Source organism: Musca vetustissima, unplaced genomic scaffold, assembly GCF_032173495.1.
Source record: "Musca vetustissima isolate MV318-11 ecotype Yass unplaced genomic scaffold, APGP_CSIRO_Mvet_v1 utg13325, whole genome shotgun sequence".
NCBI classification, from domain to species: Eukaryota; Metazoa; Arthropoda; class Insecta; order Diptera; family Muscidae; genus Musca; species Musca vetustissima.
In genome coordinates, this window is record NW_026888479.1 from 48,452 (window position 1) to 69,698 (window position 21,247).

Sequence of the window (21,247 nt, forward strand, 5' to 3'; positions counted from 1 at the left end):
GGGTGCAACTATCACGAAATATTACCCAGGCTCGGAATAAAAATCTTCAGAATGATAGAGTTCTGTGATAGTTGTGTAGGGTATCGTATGGTCGGCCCCGTCCGACTATACTGCTTCGCTCACTGGTTTAAAGAATATTTTTTAAGGACCAAAATAAGGCGTGGATTTTTTAAAGAAAATTTGTTTCAAAGACCCAATCAAGTCGTAGATTTTTTAAAGAATATTTATTCAAGGACCTAAGTAAGGCGTGGATTTTTAAAGAAAATTTGTTTCAAAGACCCAAACAAGTCGTAAATTTTTTTAAAGAATTTTTTTTCAAGGTGTGGATTTTTTAAATAACATTTTAAAGGCGCGGATTTTTAAAATATATTTTTTAAAAGGCTATTTTGAGTCGTGGATTTTTTTTTCAATCGAATTTAGAGGAGTGGATATTTTTAAATATTTTTTTTAAATTACTTACACGCGTGGATTTTTTAAAATATTTATTTCAAAAGAATTAAGGTGCTTGGATTTCTTAAAATATTTTTTTAAAGAAATTAAGGACGAGGATTTTTTAAAATATTTTGGTTTCAAAAGAAAATAAGAGGTGTGGTTTTTTTTTAAATATTTTTTTCAAGGCTTGAATGTTTTTTTTTTAATTTTTTAAAGGAATATTTTTTCCAGAACCCAAAAAAGGCGTATTTGATTGAATGCAATTTTTATTAAAGCAAAAAAAAAAATCTATTAATTTTTTCAAAACTCCTTTCCATCAATTCGTTACTTGTGTGCTAATGTTAATCCCTAGTCAACAATTAATTTTTTCGTTTAAACAACTATTTCATAGATTGTTATTTATGTGTTTGGAGGTGTGTGTGTGTTCAATTTAATTATGGATTATGTTATTTAAAGCCTTGTTAGCAAAAATGTGTTAATATATTTTTAAATTTTTATATCTTTCAGCAAAAAAAAAAAAAAACATACTATTTTTAGAGTTCCTTGTGTGTTTTTAAAACTTTTTTTGTATGACTATATATATTTTATATATGTTTTATATACAAAACATCTATTCCATTACGATTACGATGATGACGATGACAATGCAAATTTTTGTTATAAAAAATAAAACAAAAATACTTTTTTTCAACAAGCAAATTACATTATTACACAATTTTGTACAAAAAAAAATGAAACGAAACAAAAAAAATTCTCAAAAAATTGTTTGTATCTCAATTTTTTTTATTATTTTCTGAAATGGCTCATCTATGCGTGTGTATGTAATTAATTAGTAATACAAAAAGAATTTGTAATAATAAATATTATAAATTTAGAGTTTTGTGTTATAGTGCAGCATTGCATTCATTATATATAAACATTTGCTATAATTTGTTTCTTTTTTTTTTTTTTTTGTTTTTATATTAATTTCATTTCATTTGTGTTTCTTGTCTTTTTTGGAGTATACTTTTAGGCGTTTTTTCTTTGTTTAGATCCTTTCATCATTTAAGTTCGTCTATTTATGGCTTTGTTTTTTACTATTATTTGTTTAAATATTATTTTATGTATGTATATGTATGCATGTATTTTCGTGACTATTATTTTCTTGGGAGACATATTTATTATTTGTTATTAATAATTTCTTTCATTTTTAATTTGCGTTTTTATATTAAATTCGTATAATTTTTATTCTCATTTTATATTTTCGTTAAAAAAATGGTTTTTAGTGATGATTTTTTTTATTTTGGTTTCAAATGTACCTACTAGGAAGGAAGGATTCACTTTTTTAGGAATATTATGGGTTTTCGGTATTGTATTTTTTATTTTCTGTTATATGCTCTAAAGAAACCAAAAATCGTAACGTAACTAATTACAAGATTTTTTTTTTTAATATAAATTTAATTGCCTTTAGAATTTGTGTGTGTGTGTGTGTGTTTTATATTAAGGTTTATTTCAATTTTGAGACCAAAAATTGAAATTGAGTTCGTTTTACATTGACTGCTTCATTTATTATTTACACAAAATGTGTGTTTTTATATAAAATTTTGAAAAAAGTGGATTTGGAAAAAAAAGAAATGGGAAGTAAAAATGTCATCAAAAAATCTGCATCATTATTGGTTTCTATAAAAATATTTAAAGCTTTTTTTGGATTATTTAAAAAATCTTTAAAAAATCTACGCCTTGACTAGACCTTAAAAAATATTCTTTAAAAAATCTACACCTTGGCTAGACCTTAAAAATATTCCTTAAAAAATCTACGCCTTGGCTAGACCTTAAAAAATATTCTTTAAAAAATCTACGCCTTGGCTAGACCTTAAAAAATATTCTTTAAAAAATCTACGCCTTGGCTAGACCTTAAAAAATATTCTTTAAAAAATCTACGCCTTGGCTAGACCTTAAAAAATATTCTTTAAAAAATCTACGCCTTGGCTAGACCTTAAAAAATATTCTTTAAAAAATCTACGCCTTGGCTAGACCTTAAAAAATATTCTTTAAAAAATCTACGCCTTGGCTAGACCTTAAAAAATATTCTTTAAAAAATCTACGCCTTGGCTAGACCTTAAAAAATATTCTTTAAAAAATCTACGCCATGGCTATACTTTAAAAAATATTCTTTAAAAAATCTACGCCTTGGCTAGACCTTAAAAAAAGTATTCTTTAAAAAATCTACGCCTTGGCTAGACCTTAAAAGTATTCTTTAAAAAATCTACGCCTTGGCTAAAAAAGTATTTTTTAAAAAATCTACGCCTTGGCTAGACCCTAAAAAAAGTATTCTTTAAAAAATCTACGCCTTGGCTAGACCTTAAAAAATATTCTTTAAAAAATCTACGCCTTGGCTAGACCTTAAAAAATATTCTTTTAAAAAATCTACGCCTTGGCTAGACCTTAAAAAATATTCTTTAAAAAATCTACGCCTTGGCTAGACCTTAAAAAATATTCTTTAAAAAATCTACGCCTTGGCTAGACCTTAAAAAATATTCTTTAAAAAATCTACGCCTTGGCTAGACCTTAAAAAATATTCTTTAAAAAATCTACGCCTTGGCTAGACCTTAAGAATATTCATTAAAAAATCTACGCCTTGGTTAGACCTTAAAAAATATTCTTTAAAAAATCTACGCCTTGGCTAGACTTTAAAAAATATTCTTTAAAAAATCTACCCCTTGGCTAGACCTTAAAAAAAATATTCTTTAAAAAATCTACGCCTTGTCTACAACTTAAAAAAATATTCTTAATATTTTTTTTTTAATCTAGGCATAACGTCCTCAAAAATATTTAATTAATCCAAATAATTTAAAAATCCACGCCTATTATAGCGTCCTCAAAAATGTAAAAAAATCTACACCATTTATACGGCCCTCAAACATATTTTTGAAACATCCATGCCTATTATAGGGTCTTCTAAAGATATTACAAAAAATCCACGCCTATTATAGCGTTCCCTAAAAATATTTTTAGAAAATTTACGCCAATTTTATAGGGTCTTCTGAAAGTATTTAAAAAATTAACCCTTGCTCAAAAATATTTTTAAAAAATTCACCTTCCAGAACCTTCTAAAAATATTTTTAAGAAATCCAAGACTTTATATTAAAAAAAAATCTCACATTTCAAGAGTCTTTTAAAAATATTTTAGAAAAATTCAAGCCTTTTTAGGGTTTTTTAAAAAAATATTTATAAAAATCCAGTCCTAATAGGGTCCTCTAAAAATATTTTTAAAAAAATCACACATACTTTAGAGTCGCCTATATTTCTAAAATATCCCCACGAATTATATATTTTAAAAAATCCACGTTTAAAGTCCCTAGTAGGGAGCTTATCTACCCAATGATAACCAAAAATATTGAATTTGGTTGAAAATCATATTGAAACATCCCAAATACCAAATTGACACCCATGATCCTAAAAAGTACCCTAAAAATTATAAAAAAATTCATGCATAAAAAAATATTTAAAAAAACACGCTTCTGGATGAACCATAAAAATAATTTTAACAAAATTCACGTCTATCCCAAAATATAATATTGAAAAATTCGCGCCTAAAAAAATATTTTTAATAAATCCACGACCTTAAAAAATAAATTAAAAAAAAATCATCGCCTATGAATGGGTCATATAAAACTTATTGAAAAAAAATAACATAAAAAATTAATTTAAAAAAATCGCCTATGAATGAATGGGTCATAAATTTTTTTTTGGAAAAACCTAAAAAAATATTTGAAAAAAAAATCGCTTTAAAAAAATATTTAAAAAACATAAAAAATTAATTTAAAATCAACGAGGGGAACAGTATAATCGGACTCGGCCGACCATATGATACCATACACAACTTCCACGAATATCAAACTTTGTGTCGTTCACCATGGGTTGTGTTGTTATGTTCGGCTTTCAATTGTGGCCTAAAGATCGACTCGAAAAAACACATCAAATTAAGTTTTCGATCCACTTTATCCCAATATTATTATCTGATCATGACCGAAAATTGTAGGCGTTGTCCTTGACCATACCTATATCTTCGTGGAAAATTCCAAAGCGATCAGCGCTATATTTTCACCCTTTAGTGTGGTAATGGTTTATTAAATAATATCTGAATTCGTAAACACCTGTAAATATTTACGTGTAACTCCTACATCCGAGTACATTCGGCAATATAATTGGTATCAATTTAAAGGTCAACCACTCCTCTTGGATATACATTTAACTTCTCGGCTCTAAGTCCATCAGGAGTAAATATATACGCTACAGAATAACATTTTTGTCATTTTTCACACAAAAGTCAGGGTCCATTTGACCCGCTAAATATTGATCAATCCTTATCAAAACAGACATGCGTATTCTTTGGCCCAACCCCCTTCTCCATGTACAAATTCGGGATGTTTGGGCCATAATTGCGGCCTCTGGAGCGACCAGAAAAACCGACAAAAATCAAATATTTGGTCCATTTGGTCGCCAAAATATTAATCGATCTTTACCAAAAACTATAGGGGTCTTCATTGGCCAGAACGCATCCTACATACAAAAATATTCTCCTTCAAGTCGAACATAATGATCGAAGTTTTGCAATGAAAAGGTAAGCCAGGAGAAGAATGTGACTATGATGCCTCAAAAAATTATTTAAAAAATCCACGCCTTTGGGCCTTTTGTGATGCCTCAAAAAATTATTTAAAAAATCCACGCCTTTGGGCCTTTTGTGATGCCTCAAAAAATTATTTAAAAAATCCACGCCTTTGGGCCTTTTGTGATGCCTCAAAAAATTATTTAAAAAATCCACGCCTTTGGGCCTTGTGATGCCTCAAAAAATTATTTAAAAAATCCACGCCTTTGGGCCTTTTGTGATGCCTCAAAAAATTATTTAAAAAATCCACGCCTTTGGGCCTTTTGTGATGCCTCAAAAAATTATTTAAAAAATCCACGCCTTTGGGCCTTTTGTGATGCCTCAAAAAAAATTATTTAAAAAATCCACGCCTTTGGGCCTTTTGTGATGCCTCAAAAAATTATTTAAAAAATCCACGCCTTTGGGCCTTTTGTGATGCCTCAAAAAATTATTTAAAAAATCCACGCCTTTGGGCCTTTTGTGATGCCTCAAAAAATTATTTAAAAAATCCATGCCTTTGGGCCTTTTGTGATGCCTCAAAAAATTATTTAAAAAATCCACGCCTTTGGGCCTTTTGTGATGCCTCAAAAAATTTCTGAAATGGCTTTATTAATGCTCCAAAAAATATTTAAAAATCCACACCTTGGACCCTTATTGATGCTTCAAAAATTATTTAGAAAATCCACGCTTTTGGATCCGTATTGATACTCCAAAATATATTACAAAAATCCACGTCTTTGGGCCCAGAGACAGTCCTTTTCAGAGCAGATTTTTTGTTTTAGCGATGGGTTAATTAATCCACATACCTGTTATACAATTGCTTCAAGGAAAAATTTAATTTTAAAAATTCAGAGGGTAGAACAAATTTCGTATCGAAACATTTTAACAAAATAGGTCATAAAAATGTAAATGTACTTCGTAAAAAAGGAACATAACCAAACAAAGCGTTTAAAATTATTAAAAAGAGGCTAAACAAAATTCAATATAAAATTCGAATCGAAACATGAATGAAAAATAGGTCATATAAAACAACAACCACAAAAATGGAAAATCAAAAAAAAACTTTTGTTTGTAAACTAATGTTAATGTGTTTTCAATTTTTATTTTATTTTTTGTATTAGTTTAGTACAATTATTGTTATTATTAATTATTGAAAATTGTTTCACTTAATTTTGCAGCTAAAATATACGATTGCTGGTTTCTTTTGCATTTGTTTTTATTTCTTGTTTTTATTTCTTTCTTCTTAATATTTATATTAAAGCCAAAACATGTTATTAGAACTTATTTGATTACAATAAAAAAATTAAAAGAGAGCTAAGCTAAATATTAGTATATCATTATATATTTTTTTTTTTGTTTTTTTTTTTCTATTACATAATATAATTAATCAAAAAATACTTAAAATAATAAAAGGATTTTTTTAATTAATAAAGAAATACTTAAAGCCTGCGGGTTGGTTTTTATTTGAAATTAAAAAAAATACAAATAAAAAATAAATCAAATTATAATATAATATCATTTAACGATTGGATGGATATGATTGAACGTTGTATAAAAAGAAACGAACAAGCTAATTTTATTATTTTTTTTTTTATTTTTCTTATATTCTTATTTTAATATTTTGCATATAAACAATAACAATTGTGTGTTGGGGGTGTGTGTGGGGTGTGTTTTTCTTTTTCTACAGTAAATATTTGTTTTGTGAATCTTTCATCATTATTATAATTTTTTTTTGTAATTTTATTTTAATAATGTGTTGTGTTGTTCTTTTTTTAATAGTAGAGTTTTTTCTTCTTTTTATTTTTATTATAATACATAACAATGTATGTCACAAATCAGTCCAAATATTAGTTGTTTATTATGTTCTTTGTTTTGTTGTTGTTGTTATTTAATATGTATATAGTAGCTAGAATTATAGAAAATATATAGTCGTATCATAATTGGTTAACTTTTATTATTATTATTTTTTTCTTTTTTTTTTGGAAATTAAAACAAAAAAATCTAATAAAAAATATAAAACATTATATATCAACAACATACATGATGTTATGTTTTTTTTTTAATTTAAAAAAAAAATTAAAAAAAAAATGTTGTGGGGTAAAGGAATGACAACAAGGGACCATTGTTCCCCCATAATAATATTGTCTGCTTTAAAAAAAAAAAGAAACGAAAAAATATATTAATATTTGCATATTTCCCAGTCAATATACCAAAATAGGACAATTGCCAAAAAATGTTGCATACTTTCAGGCGTTCTGTTCAAATGCCCATATCCCCAAGGATTTTTTCACATTTTTCGTTGCAGAAACTGGAGAAGGATGACCAACTTTGTTAGCTCATAATCCGTAGAACACATCCTTTTCCATTTAATAAAAAAATGCAATTTGTTTTGTGTTAAAAAATTTAAATAAATGAAATTGATTGAATTGTGAAGTGAGAACATTTGAAGACTTGGTGGAAGGATTGGATTTTTTTCCGGAATAAAATGGAGAAATAGTGAGACTTGGATTTTTTAAGAATTTAACACAACCAAACCATTTGAAATTTTTATTTTAAGAATTGTTAAAAAAAAATTTTTTCCAAAAACAATCAAAATTATTGGCGAAAGGCTTGGATTTTTTATTAATATTTCTTTAAAGACTGTCAAAATCCAATGTTTGAAATAATTTAAAAATCCAATTTAAATGTTTTTTCAAATGTTTTTTTTTTCAAAAGTTTTTAAACATATTTTTGCAATTTTTATTAAAATTATATGGCAAATTTTTTAGAAGTATTTTTCTAGAAAGTAGACCAATATTAATGATTTGGAAGGTTTTCAATCCACTGAGAATTTAAAATAAAAACTTGCAACCTAGCTATATTTTGAAAAAAAAAAAAACATCGTAAAAAATCCAAAACTATAATTTGAAGTCTTTGTAAGTTGTGCCTTACAGATTATTTGGGATGGGTCTTAAAAATTTCAAAATATTTTTTTTAAACACTGTAAAAATCTTAGGCGTGGATTTATTTAGGAAGACTATAAATATTAAACGAATATTCTCAAAAAAAATCCAAGTCTGATTTTAAAAAAAATTGTCGTTAAAATATATTCTTAAAAAACGTATGCATTTGAAAAAATATTTGAAAAAAAAATTTCCAACATTTTGAAAAAATATTTAAAAAAAAATCCAACATTTTGAAAAAATGTTATTGAAAAGTCTAGTTTTTAAGAATTTCTTAGATTTTGTTGGAAAAAATCGTAAAAACTTCAGGACTACGATTTGAAATCTTTGTAGGTTTTAAAAATGCCTTACGTATATTTTTTCCTAACCAAAATCCGAAAGGGAATCTGAATTTCATTTTCAATTATTTATTTGCTTCACGAAGTAAAACCCTTTTTGTAGGCTGTTGGCAGAGTTGTTGTTAAAAGAATTATTAAAAAAAACACAATTGTTGCATACTTTAAGGTGTCATTTATATATGTATGTGTGTGAGTGTGTGTGTGTATGGGATGAGTGTATTCACAAGAGTTCCATTGTATTTTTCTTCTTCTTCCTTCTATCTTTCAATAAACTTAAATTACCTGCTCTTTATTACAATTGCATTTTATCAGGCCTTTGCTACTATTACTTGTTGTTATTGTATGGTTGCTGTTACTGTTGTTGTTGCTATTGGTATTATAATTATTAATATTATTATTGTTGCTGCTGCTGTTACTGTTGTTGTTGTTCAAATTATTGCTCTTATATTTAAGTTTTCCTCCTCCGGTCGTTGCTGTCATCAGTATACCTCACATACGCATACCACTACTATGGGCACTATGGCCGGAACTTTGCAAACTCTCATTGGACCATGACGCCTGCGGCGATGATGTTACTGGGCCGCCCGGTGAACCCGATGAGCCAGCCGATGATTTGGGTGGTGAGGTGGACGAGGAAGCGGAGGCGGATTGTAGATTATAACGGGCATAGAATAGTAAATAGGGTGTTATGGTTATCTTCCTTGCAGGCGATAATAGCTCTTCGAATTCTCGCTGGGTCATTGCTTTGATTTTGTCATCATCACACATATACCAGATAGGTTCGGCGGCGCTGCCGTTGTGTATTTGCTGCTGTGAGGCATATGATGCCTTGGTGCCGGCACGTCCTGTGCTACCATAACCCGATGAATTATTGCTACTACCACTGTTGTTGTAGGCAGGCTGGTGGTGATGCATATTATTATTATAACTGGATGAATAACCACCAACACCTCCATTCGTATAGCCACCACTCGAAGAAGAATCCTCATTGAAATCACTGACGAGGTTATTCTGATTGGCGGCATGATGAACATAGTGCATTTGCTGTTGCGCCGTCAGACGCATGGCACAACAATTTATGCTGGGACACGTGGTTGTACACGAGGAGGAGGCCGATGCGGATGATGTTGTTGCCGCTACTCCCGATGTTCCGCCGGCGGAATTTGTATTATTCATACTTAACTTACCAATGCCATTTGTAATGGCTTTACTGCCACCACCACCCCCGCTGGATGTCAGACCATTCAGATGCTTGACATGTTTGCTCATGTCACCACTGCTGGAGGCTTTATTACGTCCGAATTTCATCATTTTCATAAAACTTGTGGTACTCGAAGACAATGATGAATTCGCCGTCGAGGAGCCCGCATTATTGGCATTCGTTGTGGATGACTGGCCACCACCGGCCATCCCCTGTTGCAGGGGGTTTGAGGATGACGATGATGTAGTTCCGCCACTGCCACCATTCATAGCAGCCGCCGCTGCTGCAGCTCTCTCTTGACTAGCTCTTCGCCTCTGCTCCTTGGGGCAGTTGATATATTCATTGGCCCAATCCAATGAACAGGTATAGGCAATATAATGGCCCACCGACATTGTGGCGCCCACATGGGTTATAACACTGTACAGCTTGTAGATGTGCAATTTATTGGCATCGCTCAGTTCACAGCATTTCGAACAGAAACATTGCAGCGTAAACGATGTGGGAATGTAACTGTTGATTTTTTCCATGCCGCCCGAGAAGCGGCTCAACTGGATAATTAATAGACGTGGTAATACCTCATAGGATATTGAACGTATAGCTTCGGTGTAGCCACAACATTGTTCACAACGATATTTATTTTCATTGCGGAAACGTTCACTGGTTATGCAGGAGTTCTGGAAAAAAGAAACAAAAAAGGAATTAGAATCGGTTGAAAAATGGGCTCAAATTACCAAAAAATAACGAAATTTGAGGGGTACGGTTATACCCAAACATAGACCGATATTGAATATTTTTGTTAGGAAGATTTGTTACCTTTATAAGAACCCAAAATAACAATTTATAGCTAATTCGTTTGAAAAATTTGCCCATGCTCCCCAAAATAACGAAATTTTGGGAGGTTCGTCATATGGAGGCTACCCTAAAAAGTTGACCAATATTGATATTTTTTGATACGGAGATATACTACCCAAAGATAAACCAAAATACCAAATTACAGTCAAATCGGTTAGAAAATGTGACCAAAATCCCCTTAACACCGAATATTGGAGGATATCGTTATATGGGGTCTAAGCGAAAACGTGAACCGATATTGACAATTTTTAGTAGGAAGATATTCAGCACAATGAAAATCCAGAATACCAAATTACGGCCAAATCGATTGGAAAACGTGCCCAAGCTCCCCAAAATATATATATTTGGAACCAATCGTCGTATGGGCACTAACCTAAGAAGTTGACGAATATTTGTAATTTTTGGTACGGAGATATAATACCCTAAGATAAACCAAAATACCAAATTACAGCCAAATCGGTTAGAAAAGGTGGCCAAAATCCCCATAATATCGAATATTGGAGGGTACCTTTATATGGAGGCCAGACGAAAACGTGGACCAATATTGATCATTTTTAATAGGAAGATATTCAGCCCAATGAGATTCAATAATACCAAATTACAGCAAAATTGGTTAAAAAACAAGCCCAAAATACCGAAATTCGGGAGCTATCGACGTTTGGAGACTAACCTAAAAAGTTGACAAATATTGATATATGCTGGGAGATTTGCTATTCATTGACTATTAATCAAAATTCTAAATTACAGCGAAATCGATTGGAAAAACGTATCCAAACTCCACAAAATTCTAAAATTTATGAGGTACGGTATCAAAACGTGCACCTATATATTAAATTTTGCAATATCAAACCTCCTAGTTGTTGTAGCATTGTGTATACGCAAATTTTCCAAGCCATGGAATCACAACAAACCTGTATAAACGAACTCGGTCTATCCGTATTATATTCGTTGCTCTCGTAACCCGCTTGCGGTACAGGTACAGCAATATCAATCATGGTTTCTTTTTGTTCCGTTATTGTTTCACAGCTAAGACATTTGGTGGTGGACACAGTGATGCCCTCGAAATCATCATTAAAGAAATCCAAACCCAATTCACGGATTTTATTCTCCAAACGTTGTTTGTCCTTGAGCAGAAGGGACACAGCCGTTGTGGAGGCGGTCGACGAACCATCTAATTCATCCGCCGGACCACCACCAATGGTTGAGGTGGAATTTGATGGTGACGTTAGAACCCCGCCGCCGCCGCCCATCGCTGACGATGATGATGAGGCGGCTGAGGGTGGTGGTGATGTAGATGCTCCACCACCACCTGCCGTTGAATTGAGATCATTCGTATTCAAATAGAAGAGACTATTCGATTGTGGCGTATTTATATTGCCAGCTATTTGGTTATCTTTAAGCGGAGATTGGAGGCGGGAGTTTTTGGAATTTTTTGTTTCATCTTTTCGCTTGGATTTGCGTGAGAAGAACAGCGATGACTTGGAATTGGATGTTAGCGAGCTAAGCGCGGAGGTGACGGAGATGTGGTTGCTGCTGCTGTTGTTCAGGCCACTGCTGCCGCTCTGATTGCTGCCGGTGTTGTTGCCCGCCGCCGCCGACAAATTGGAGTGTTTCATAATATCACGTTCAGTATCCTCGGGATTGGAAATATATCTGCAATGTGGAAGGAAGGAAAGGAGAATTATTAGGAGGGAGAGAAAGAAATAATTAGGCTCTGATTGATGGCTTTCCAAACCTACCCATTTAATATCACATCTGGACACTCGGCTATGGCCTTGATTAGAGTTTGATTTGTCTCACGAATGCTGTTCAGCAGACACATAAGAAATTCATGGGCATCCTGTTGTTGATTACCCTCAAATATGCTGCTTACATCTTGGATGGCATGCAGCAGGGTATCGGCATGATAGGGCTCCGTGGATTCACTCATTTCATTGCGATAGAGGCTTTGATATAGCTCGTGTAGCTTCTCGGTTAAGATCTGGTGGCTGCTTTTCTGGGTGACTTGTGTTAGGGCCGACGATGATGCCGAGGAGGGTGTGGTTGCCCCACCTCCGCTTGTTACATTATTAACGCCCGCATACTGTTCCATTGAGGCCAAATCTTTGCTACTCCAACTGCGGGCATTTTCAATGTGCACAGCACTAATGCCACGACCCAGGGAAGACGATTTGGAACGCGCCCGGGCTATATTCTGTTGCAGGGCATTCAAATCCGTTAACAAATGATGCAGATTGTGCAGAAATTGTGGAGCAAAACGCAGCGTATAGACCACCGAATTAAGGTAGCAGGTATTGCCGATGTTGCACAGAGTTCCCATGGTGGGGGCATGATTTATGGCAATGCCGCCGACACCGCTGCCACCATTACCCAGTAAGGCGGCTGCCGCCACCGCTGATGAATTGGAATTGCCAGCAATGCCGCCGGAACCAGCGGTTCCGGTTAGATAATATGGATTGGTCATGTCTTGACTATCATTGGAATCGCTCATAATCATGGGCATTCCGCCGCCGCCGGATGAACTTGAACGGCTTGTTGACATGTAGCCATTACTAACAAGACTGGAACCACCACCACTGCCTCGGCCATCGTTGGCCGTTTGATAGGGACGCTCGTAAAGGGACATTATACGTGGCCGTTTTTTTGAGTTCGTAATTCCCTGTTCAATGGGTAGGGGTTTTAGAAAATCACCACCACCACCGGCTACAATGTTCGGTTGTTGTTGTTGGCGTTTTTGTCCCACTGAAGTGACACCAACACCCCCACCACCAGCAATGCCAATAGCAGTGGATGTTGCACGAACGCCACTTGTTGCTGCACTGGCCGCTGCCGCTGCAGCTGCTGCTGCCGCAACAATAACCGCTGCCTGGGCTGTGGCTGTGACACGCCGCGACCTTAAAGTTGTCGGTACACTAAATCCTAGTAGGGCAGCTGTTTGGCTACGTTTACGTTTGCTGGCAGGTTTCTTAACTTCGTTATCGCTCAAGGTCTCAATACGATTCAATGTTGCCGCATCGAGACGGGGGAAAACTGTAAAGAGAGAGAGAACATAGAAAGAAAAATGAAGACATTGGAGGAAATCAATGAAAAAAAACAATAATTTGATTAATGAATGAGTGACTCATCCACACATATATGTGCAGCAATATACAAATAGGTATGTGTGGGGTGGAGGTGGCGGGATAGGAGCGGAATTGTGTATGTGGAGGTGTGTGGAGTGTTTCTTTTGGTTTGGAAAATAATGAGACAGTTTCACATGTTATTATATAGTGAGGAAAACACACATATTATGGAAATGTGAACGCCTTTGACCTCCAAGTGTTATATGGGGACTATCCCGAAAATAGAGTAAATATTGATCATTTTTAAAAAGGAAAATTTTCGAACGAATGATAATATAAATTACCCGAAGATAGAGCAATATTGAAAATTTACTACCCAATCAGAATCCATAATACCCTTTATTGCAAATTCCCGTAAAAAACCGAATATTGGAGCGTACCGTTATATGGGAGCTATGCGAAAACGTGGACCGATATCGATAATTTTTGGTATGGAGATTTATTAGCCAATGAGAACCCTACATATATTATTACAACCAATTCTGTCGAAAAACGTGTCTGAAATCCTCAAAAATATCAAAAATTTTGGTTAACGCTATATAGGGGCTAACACGAAACTTTGTCCAATATTGATAAATATTTTGTAGGAAGATTTGCTATTCAATGACTATCCGCAATATTAAATTACAAATTTGAAAAATATGCCCAAAATCCACAAAATTCTGAAATGTGCGTGATATGGCTATATGGGGATCTATACCAAAACATGGACCGATATACATAATTTTTGGTAGGATGATTTGACACTTAATGAGATCCCAAAATAACAAATTACAGCTAGTTCGTTTGGCAAACGTGCCCAAGCTCCCCAAAATAAAGAAATTTGGGTAATATCGTAATATGGCGGATACCCTATAAAATGGAGCAATATTGATAATTTTTCGCACGAAGATATACCATCCAAAGAGAACCCAAAATACAAAATTACACACAAATCAGTTGAAAAAGGTGTTCAAACTCCACAAAATTCCGAAATGTGCGCGGTATGGCTATATGGGGTCTACACCTAAAACATGGACCGATATCAATAATTTTTGGTAGGAAGATTTGACACCCGATGAGAACCCAAAATAAAAAAATTACAGCCAATTCGTTTGGAAAATGTGTCCAAGCCCCCCACAATAACGAAATTTTGGGTGATATCGTTATATGGGCAATACCTTAAAAAGTGGACCAATTTTGATAATTTTTCGTACGGAGATATACTACCCAAAGAGAAACCAAAATACAAAATTATAGGCAAATCGGTAAAGAAAGGTGCCATAAATATAGAATAATAGGGGTAGCGTTATATGGGGACTATACCAAGACATGGCTCGATGTCGATTATTTTTGGCAAGGAGGTTTGGTATCCAATGATAACCCAAAATATAAAATTACAGCCAAATCGGTTGATGAACGTGCTCAAAAAAATCGGAATTACCGCTATATGGGGGCTAACCTAAAAAGTGCATCGATATCGATAATTTTCTGTAGAAAAATGTTTAACCCAATGAGAATCCAAAACACCAAATTACAACCAAATTGGTGGAGAAAAGTGACCAAACTCACCAAAGTAACGAAATTTGGGAGCTGTAGCCGTATTTGGGCTACTCCCAAGGTTGTTTCAATACCGATCATTTTTTGTAGGACAATTTTTCGAACCAGTGAGAACCCAAAATATTAAATTACACCAAATTCTATTAAAAAATCTTTTCTGCGAAATAAGGAAATTTGGGAGGTACCCTTACATGAGGGCTATCCTAAAAAGTTGATCTATATCTATATAGGTAGGAATATTTATGGTAGGAATATTTACTATCCAATGAGAACTCAAAATACCAAATTATAGTCAATTCGTTCCAAATTGTACCCAAAAAAAATTAATTAGGCACCCTGCCTATATATGGGGGGCTAATCGGAAACTTGGTCCAATATTGATCATTTTTGGTAGAGAGATTTACAACTCAATGAGAAACTAAAATTACAGCCAGTTCGGTTGAAAATAGTGCCCAAATCTCTCACAAATATGGAATGTTGGGAGGTAACTTTATATGACGGCTAGCCTAAAAAGTTGACCAATATTGATATTTTTGATGGGAAGATTTGAAACCCAATGACGGACAACCCATAATATAAAATATATATGGTGTTCTAAATAAATTGATAAAAAATTCGCACCTATTATTGGGTCCTCTGGATATATTTCGAAAAATCCCCATCTATTATATTGACCTGAAAAAAAATTTAAAAATATACCCAGCTATTGTAGGGTCCTCTGAAAATAATCAAAAAAAATCCCGCCTATCATAGGGTTCTCAGAAATAAAATTTTTAAAAATCCACAGCCCAACTAAAGTTTTCAAGAAATTATTTAAAAAAAAATAAAAATTTTAAAGTTATGACGTAATGAGCACACACATAATGTTTGAATTATTTTTTGATGACAATATGAGACCAAGAAAACCATGCACCACAGCTTTTGAATGACAGCAATTTTTCAATTTTGTTGTTGGCTGTTAGTTAGTTTTTGCAACATTTTCAGACTTTTATTTGTTAGTAACAACAATAACAAAAAAAGGACATGTGAAAATTGTCATGTGTATGTATTGATTGATTGATGATCAGGACATCACAGTTAGAATGGACATACCTTCGGTAGATATATTTTTGGTTTTCAAAATTTATTAATATTTTAAACCAATAGCTGTGTTCGATTCAAATTCCAGGCAAACTTTTTTGTCATAGGAAAGAAGTGGTGCTTGGTGGCGTGTAATATTCTAACTGAAATCAATGGAAAAAAAATTGTTTTGAGAATTAAAAAAACAACAACAAAATCCAAATGAATGTTAGTTAAGGCAAAAATGGGGTTTTAATGAAAATAATATTTAAAAAAATCCCCACCTATTATATCAACCTCACATTATACCAACCTCAAAAAATATTTTTCAATATCCCCCCTAGTATACGGTTCTAAAAAATGTTTTTCAAAAATCCAAAAATATTTTTTTTACATCCCACCCGTTATATCGATGTAACAGGCCCCACGTTGGGCGCCAATAAAGAAGACCTCTCGTTGGAATTCAATGATGCAGGTCTCACGTTGGGCGTTAATAAAGAAAGCTCCTTGGGTTTCTACATAGGGGGAAAGGGCAAAATATGAGATTCGTAAGGAAATTCGAAAGAATCTATCCGCACGCTTTCCATCGTGAACTCCAGATTGACAGGATCTCTCCCTCCCCAATTCTACTGCTCGTATAAAAGTAGTGGAATTGGCGAAGCCCACTGTCTCTGACAAAGGTGCTAAGCCGACTTCTGATCGGAAGCCTAGCTCGAAGCCTAACCCTAGTCAAAAGTCTAAGGAAAAGGCTACTGATAACATCCCTAAACAAAATGTCACCCATTAGGGGTGAACAACATGTGGAGGGCTCTGTCTCAAAGCCCAATTCTACGCCTAGCGACAAAGGTGCAGCTAAAGCTTTGGGTGGATCCACCAGTGGTCGGAATAGGAAGAAGGGAAAGTCCAGCAAGAAACCATCTTTTCCTGGGAGAGCAAATGCCGCCCACAGAAAAAATCTGTGAAGCGCATCCGCTATTCAGAAGGTCCACAACCTTCACACATGAAGACGATAACTTCGCGTCTGGCTGATCCATCTACCGCATATGCGGCTGTCGCTGGAAAACAAAAGGGCGGAGAATAAGCCTAGTACAGAAAAGGCATCGACCTCTTCTGGAAAGGTAAACTCCAAAGTTCGTAGTCAGAGACAGCGGAAGCCATATGACAGACCGACCAAGGTAGCTGCTGACGAAGGCCTTCAAGTGGCAATCATTGACAAATCGGATCCTCATGGCAGCATTAAGTGTCAGGTCGCCGCACTTAGCACCCTAAGGCTGCATGAACAAAACCTCTGGCGAAGTTGAACCTTTGGGCATGGTCGTATCTTGAACGAGCTAGATATGACGATGGACCAACGCGTAAAGCTAAGCGACTATATATTTTCCCAGTCCTGAGATTTGAAGTAACGAAGTAACCCTCCTCTGGACGGTCTGGTCTTCTATACAGACGGATCCAATATGGAAGAAGATACAGGGGCTGGTGTCTACTGGGAAAGGCTAGGCTTTGAGTTAACCTAACCTACCTAGATTGCTCGCTTCGATTTGGAAGGCAGCGGAATTGATAAAAAGTCTGGCATCCACTATGGATTGAGCAATCGATTGCTAGATCTGTGGATTGAGATCCTCGTCTAGGCTAGGCTTTGAGTTAATCTACAAGCTGAATTGCAACTGTAGTGTTTTCCAACCTGAACTCTTTGCGATTTGGAAGGCAGCGGAATTGATAAAATGTCTGGATGCAGAACCGGTCGTTGAACCGTTGACTATCTTCGTGAATAGGCAAGCGGCTCTTAAAGCCATAAAATCTTGTTATATCAAATCTGAAGCCGTCCTGTAGAGCAGCTTTGGAAGAATTTACTTACAGCTATCGGCTGTGTTTTGTACCAGGACATTGTGCCAGCTTGGGTAATGAAAAAAGAGACGAACCAGCTAGACGAGGATCTCAATCCACAAATCTAGCAATTGATGACTCAATCAAACCACCCATATGTCATCTTTACCGGAACTTTGAGGCGTTCTTCGACGAAAGAGCGTATGGGCTTTGGCACAACGAACCTAGGTGCAACGTGTCAAGATCCATTTGGCCGACTCTGTCTACCAAAAGGACGCACTCACTGTTGTACCTGAGCAAAGCTGAAATAAGAGTAATGACAGGAATCATTACTGGTCACTGCAATATCAGGGCCTTTACTAGCAAATGAGATCTTGATGCAATTGATTAATGTAGACTCTGAGTTGACGAGCAGGAGACGGAGAAAATTGAGCATCTCCTGTGTCACTGCCCAGCCCTGGCTTATAGGGGGCACAGACTAGTGGGTGGTCATTTTCTACCGAGTCTTAGCTTCATCTCAACAACCCAACCTGCTCTAATCCACAGCATAATTTATTATATCCTTCTATAAGCTCCTCATCTCCCTTTATTTCCCAAATCTTCTCTCCCCTACAGATCTGTCCTTATCTCTTCTCTTCTCGTGGATGATCACAACGGACCTAATCGGTCTCAGAGTGCTACAGCCACATAAGTGACTGCACATCCCCAAACCTAACCTAACCTTCCCGTCCAGTTCCATCAGTATATTATTAATTACCAATAGCCATAGCAACGGCGAGAGCACCCCTCCCTGAGGTGTGCGTGCCTCTAGTTACCGTTTTCCTGATTTTTGTATCCCCCACACTTGATTTTTTAATTATGCTGTTTAGCATTTTATGGATTCAAGTTTAACGTCGTTAAAGGACTCTCTCTATATCTAGGAAGGCGGCCAGCGTAAAGTTGAATTTTCCATATTCCTCTCAATGTATCCTACCACCTTGTGCAGTGTAGATTCTACAGACTTGTCCTTTATGTATGCGTGTTGTGAATTGCTAAGAGAGGTGGTGTGTCTATACGACTCCTAATCTCCAAGTCGATCAGTCTTTCGAGAGTCCCCCCCTTAAAAATATATATTTTTTAGATCAATTTATATGGCCCTGAATATGTTGATGTGGGAACGTAATTTGTATGTACGTGTGTGTGTGTTTGTTTTTCAGTATGTGTCAAACGCAGAAATCGCTCGGCATTACCTCTTTTCCTTAATGGGTCTTCCGTATCCTGTTTATTACCACCACCGCCAGCAACTTCTGGCGATTGTTGATTCTTGGCAATATCCCGTTGGTGTACCAGAGATTTTTCTAAACTTGTCTCTAAAGTTTTGTGATTTTTTTGTGTCTGTTGTTGTTGGTGTTGTTCCTGCTGTGTTTTCTGTGTGTGATCGTTGGCAGGAGCAGGAGTTGGTGGAGGAGCTTTTCTTGTCCTTAGACTATCTAAACGGGCTTTAACCTCGTGTGGTTGATGGAATTTGCGTCGTTGACGACGTTTACGTTGTTGTTGTTGGTCTGGCAAGGAAAGCGATTTGTCTTCTGTGCCGCCTGCTGATGTTTCTTGTTTCACTGATGTGTCATCACCACCAGCAGCAGCTGTTGCTGTTGTCGTTTTTGTAACAATTGTTGCCAAAGGATTAGTTTTTGTTGTGGTTGTTGTTGCATTAGTTGTGGAATGTTTTGTTGTTGCTGTTGCAAGTGTTTTGGCCTCGCCACCACTTGTTTTATTGAAATCGCCCGAACCGAAACTTTGGGTTTCTGAGATATCAGTTTCAATAACAATGGGATACAGGGTTGATAAACGGTATTGGTGCTGTTTTTGTTGTTGTTGGCTGGTTGAGGCAGCTGTTGTTGTTGTAATTGATGAAATTGTTGTCGCTGTATCTTCCTTTTCGTCGTCTTCTTCTTTTGCTGTATTACGACATAAATCTATGTTGGAAGTTTTTTCCTTAACAGTTCCAAGACTAACGTCGTCGTCTTCGTGGTCGTTCTTGTTGTTGTCTACTCCCTCTTCTTCTTCTTCTTTTGAAGAACTTTTGGAATCTCTTCTTGTTCTTTGATTATTTTGAAAATAGTTTAATATTGTGTTTTGTTGTTGTGATTTTTGTTTTTCTTCTTTGACACTTTTTTGATCCTCCGCAATCCAAATGTTAAGGTTTGACTGATTTGATGACAGTCTGGTGGTTGTTGCCGATGCGGAGGAGGAGAAGCTGTTGCTGCCGGTAAGAGCAGTTGGAGAAGATGTCGACGTTGACACGACTTCGAAGTCTTGTGAATTAATTGTGAATTTACACCTTTCGCTTGTTGTTAGTGGTGGAGGTGTTTTTGTTGTTGCTGTGGAATTAGCATCACAATTGTCATTATCATCATCACCATAACTGGTATTAATGGCTTCTGTTACCAATCTGCTACTAGCATTTCCAGATGCTTTTCGCTTTGCTGCTGCTGTTGTTGCTGCTTGTGTTCTACGTCGTCGTCGCGATTCCTTTTGCTTTGGATTGTGATTATTTGTATCGACGCCGCCGCCACCACTGCTAATGTTTAGATTCTTTTTCTTTTTAGTCTTTTTGTTGTTGTTGTTCTTAAGATTTCTTTTCTTGTTATTGTTATTAACGGTTGTTGTTGTTGCTGTTGTTAAAAACTTTACTGATATTGGAAGACAATTTGTTGTATTTTTATTCGCTTTCTTTGCAGCATTTCTGGGCATTTTTTGTAAACCTGAAAGTGAAGGGAGATGGAGAGAGAGAGGTGAGTGGGTTATTAAAATAATTTTGAAACTAAAGTGTGAAAATAAAATGCAAATAAAACAAATAAATGGCAATAGCGAAAACAAATATTCCAACTAGATTCGGAAACTGGCATGTGATTAAATTCAATCTGGCCAAAGGGATGTTACACAACAATGAGGAAACTAGACGGGTCATAGATTCATATTTTAAAAAGCAAAGCGAAAAAATTGGCTTGGATTAAAAAAAAAAAACGTTTGTAGTCGGAGATAGCTGGAGATTTTTTAAACATATTTTTAAGGTCCCTAAAATAAACGGGAATTAAAAAAAATTAACAACAAAAAAGGGGTGGAGGTCAGAATAGCAATCAATAAGCTGAAGAATTTAAGACTGGTGGTCAGGTGCTGGTAAGAAACATGCACCAGCTGATTAATACAATTTGACTAGATGACTGCATGTCCAATGATTGGAACCTCAGCATCCTGTGTCCCGTGCAAGAAAAAGGAGTCAATGTGCGAATTATTGAGGAATAAGTCTCCTTTCCATCGCATATAAAGTG

General features: G+C 35.1%; 1 protein-coding gene across 1 annotated transcript; it reads right to left on the minus strand.

The window, feature by feature from the left end:
* Positions 1 to 8,828: 8,828 nt before the first annotated feature.
* Positions 8,829 to 19,887, minus strand: LOC133336320 (serine-rich adhesin for platelets-like). The gene is made up of 6 exons (XM_061544611.1): positions 19,883 to 19,887; positions 19,682 to 19,794; positions 19,166 to 19,564; positions 12,132 to 13,422; positions 11,304 to 12,045; positions 8,829 to 10,214 (listed from the first exon to the last, which is right to left on the minus strand). The coding sequence occupies exons 1-6, from the start codon at positions 19,885 to 19,887 to the stop codon at positions 8,829 to 8,831; spliced, it is 3,936 nt and encodes a 1,311-aa protein (XP_061400595.1).
* Between the last annotated feature and the right edge of the window lie 1,360 nt (positions 19,888 to 21,247).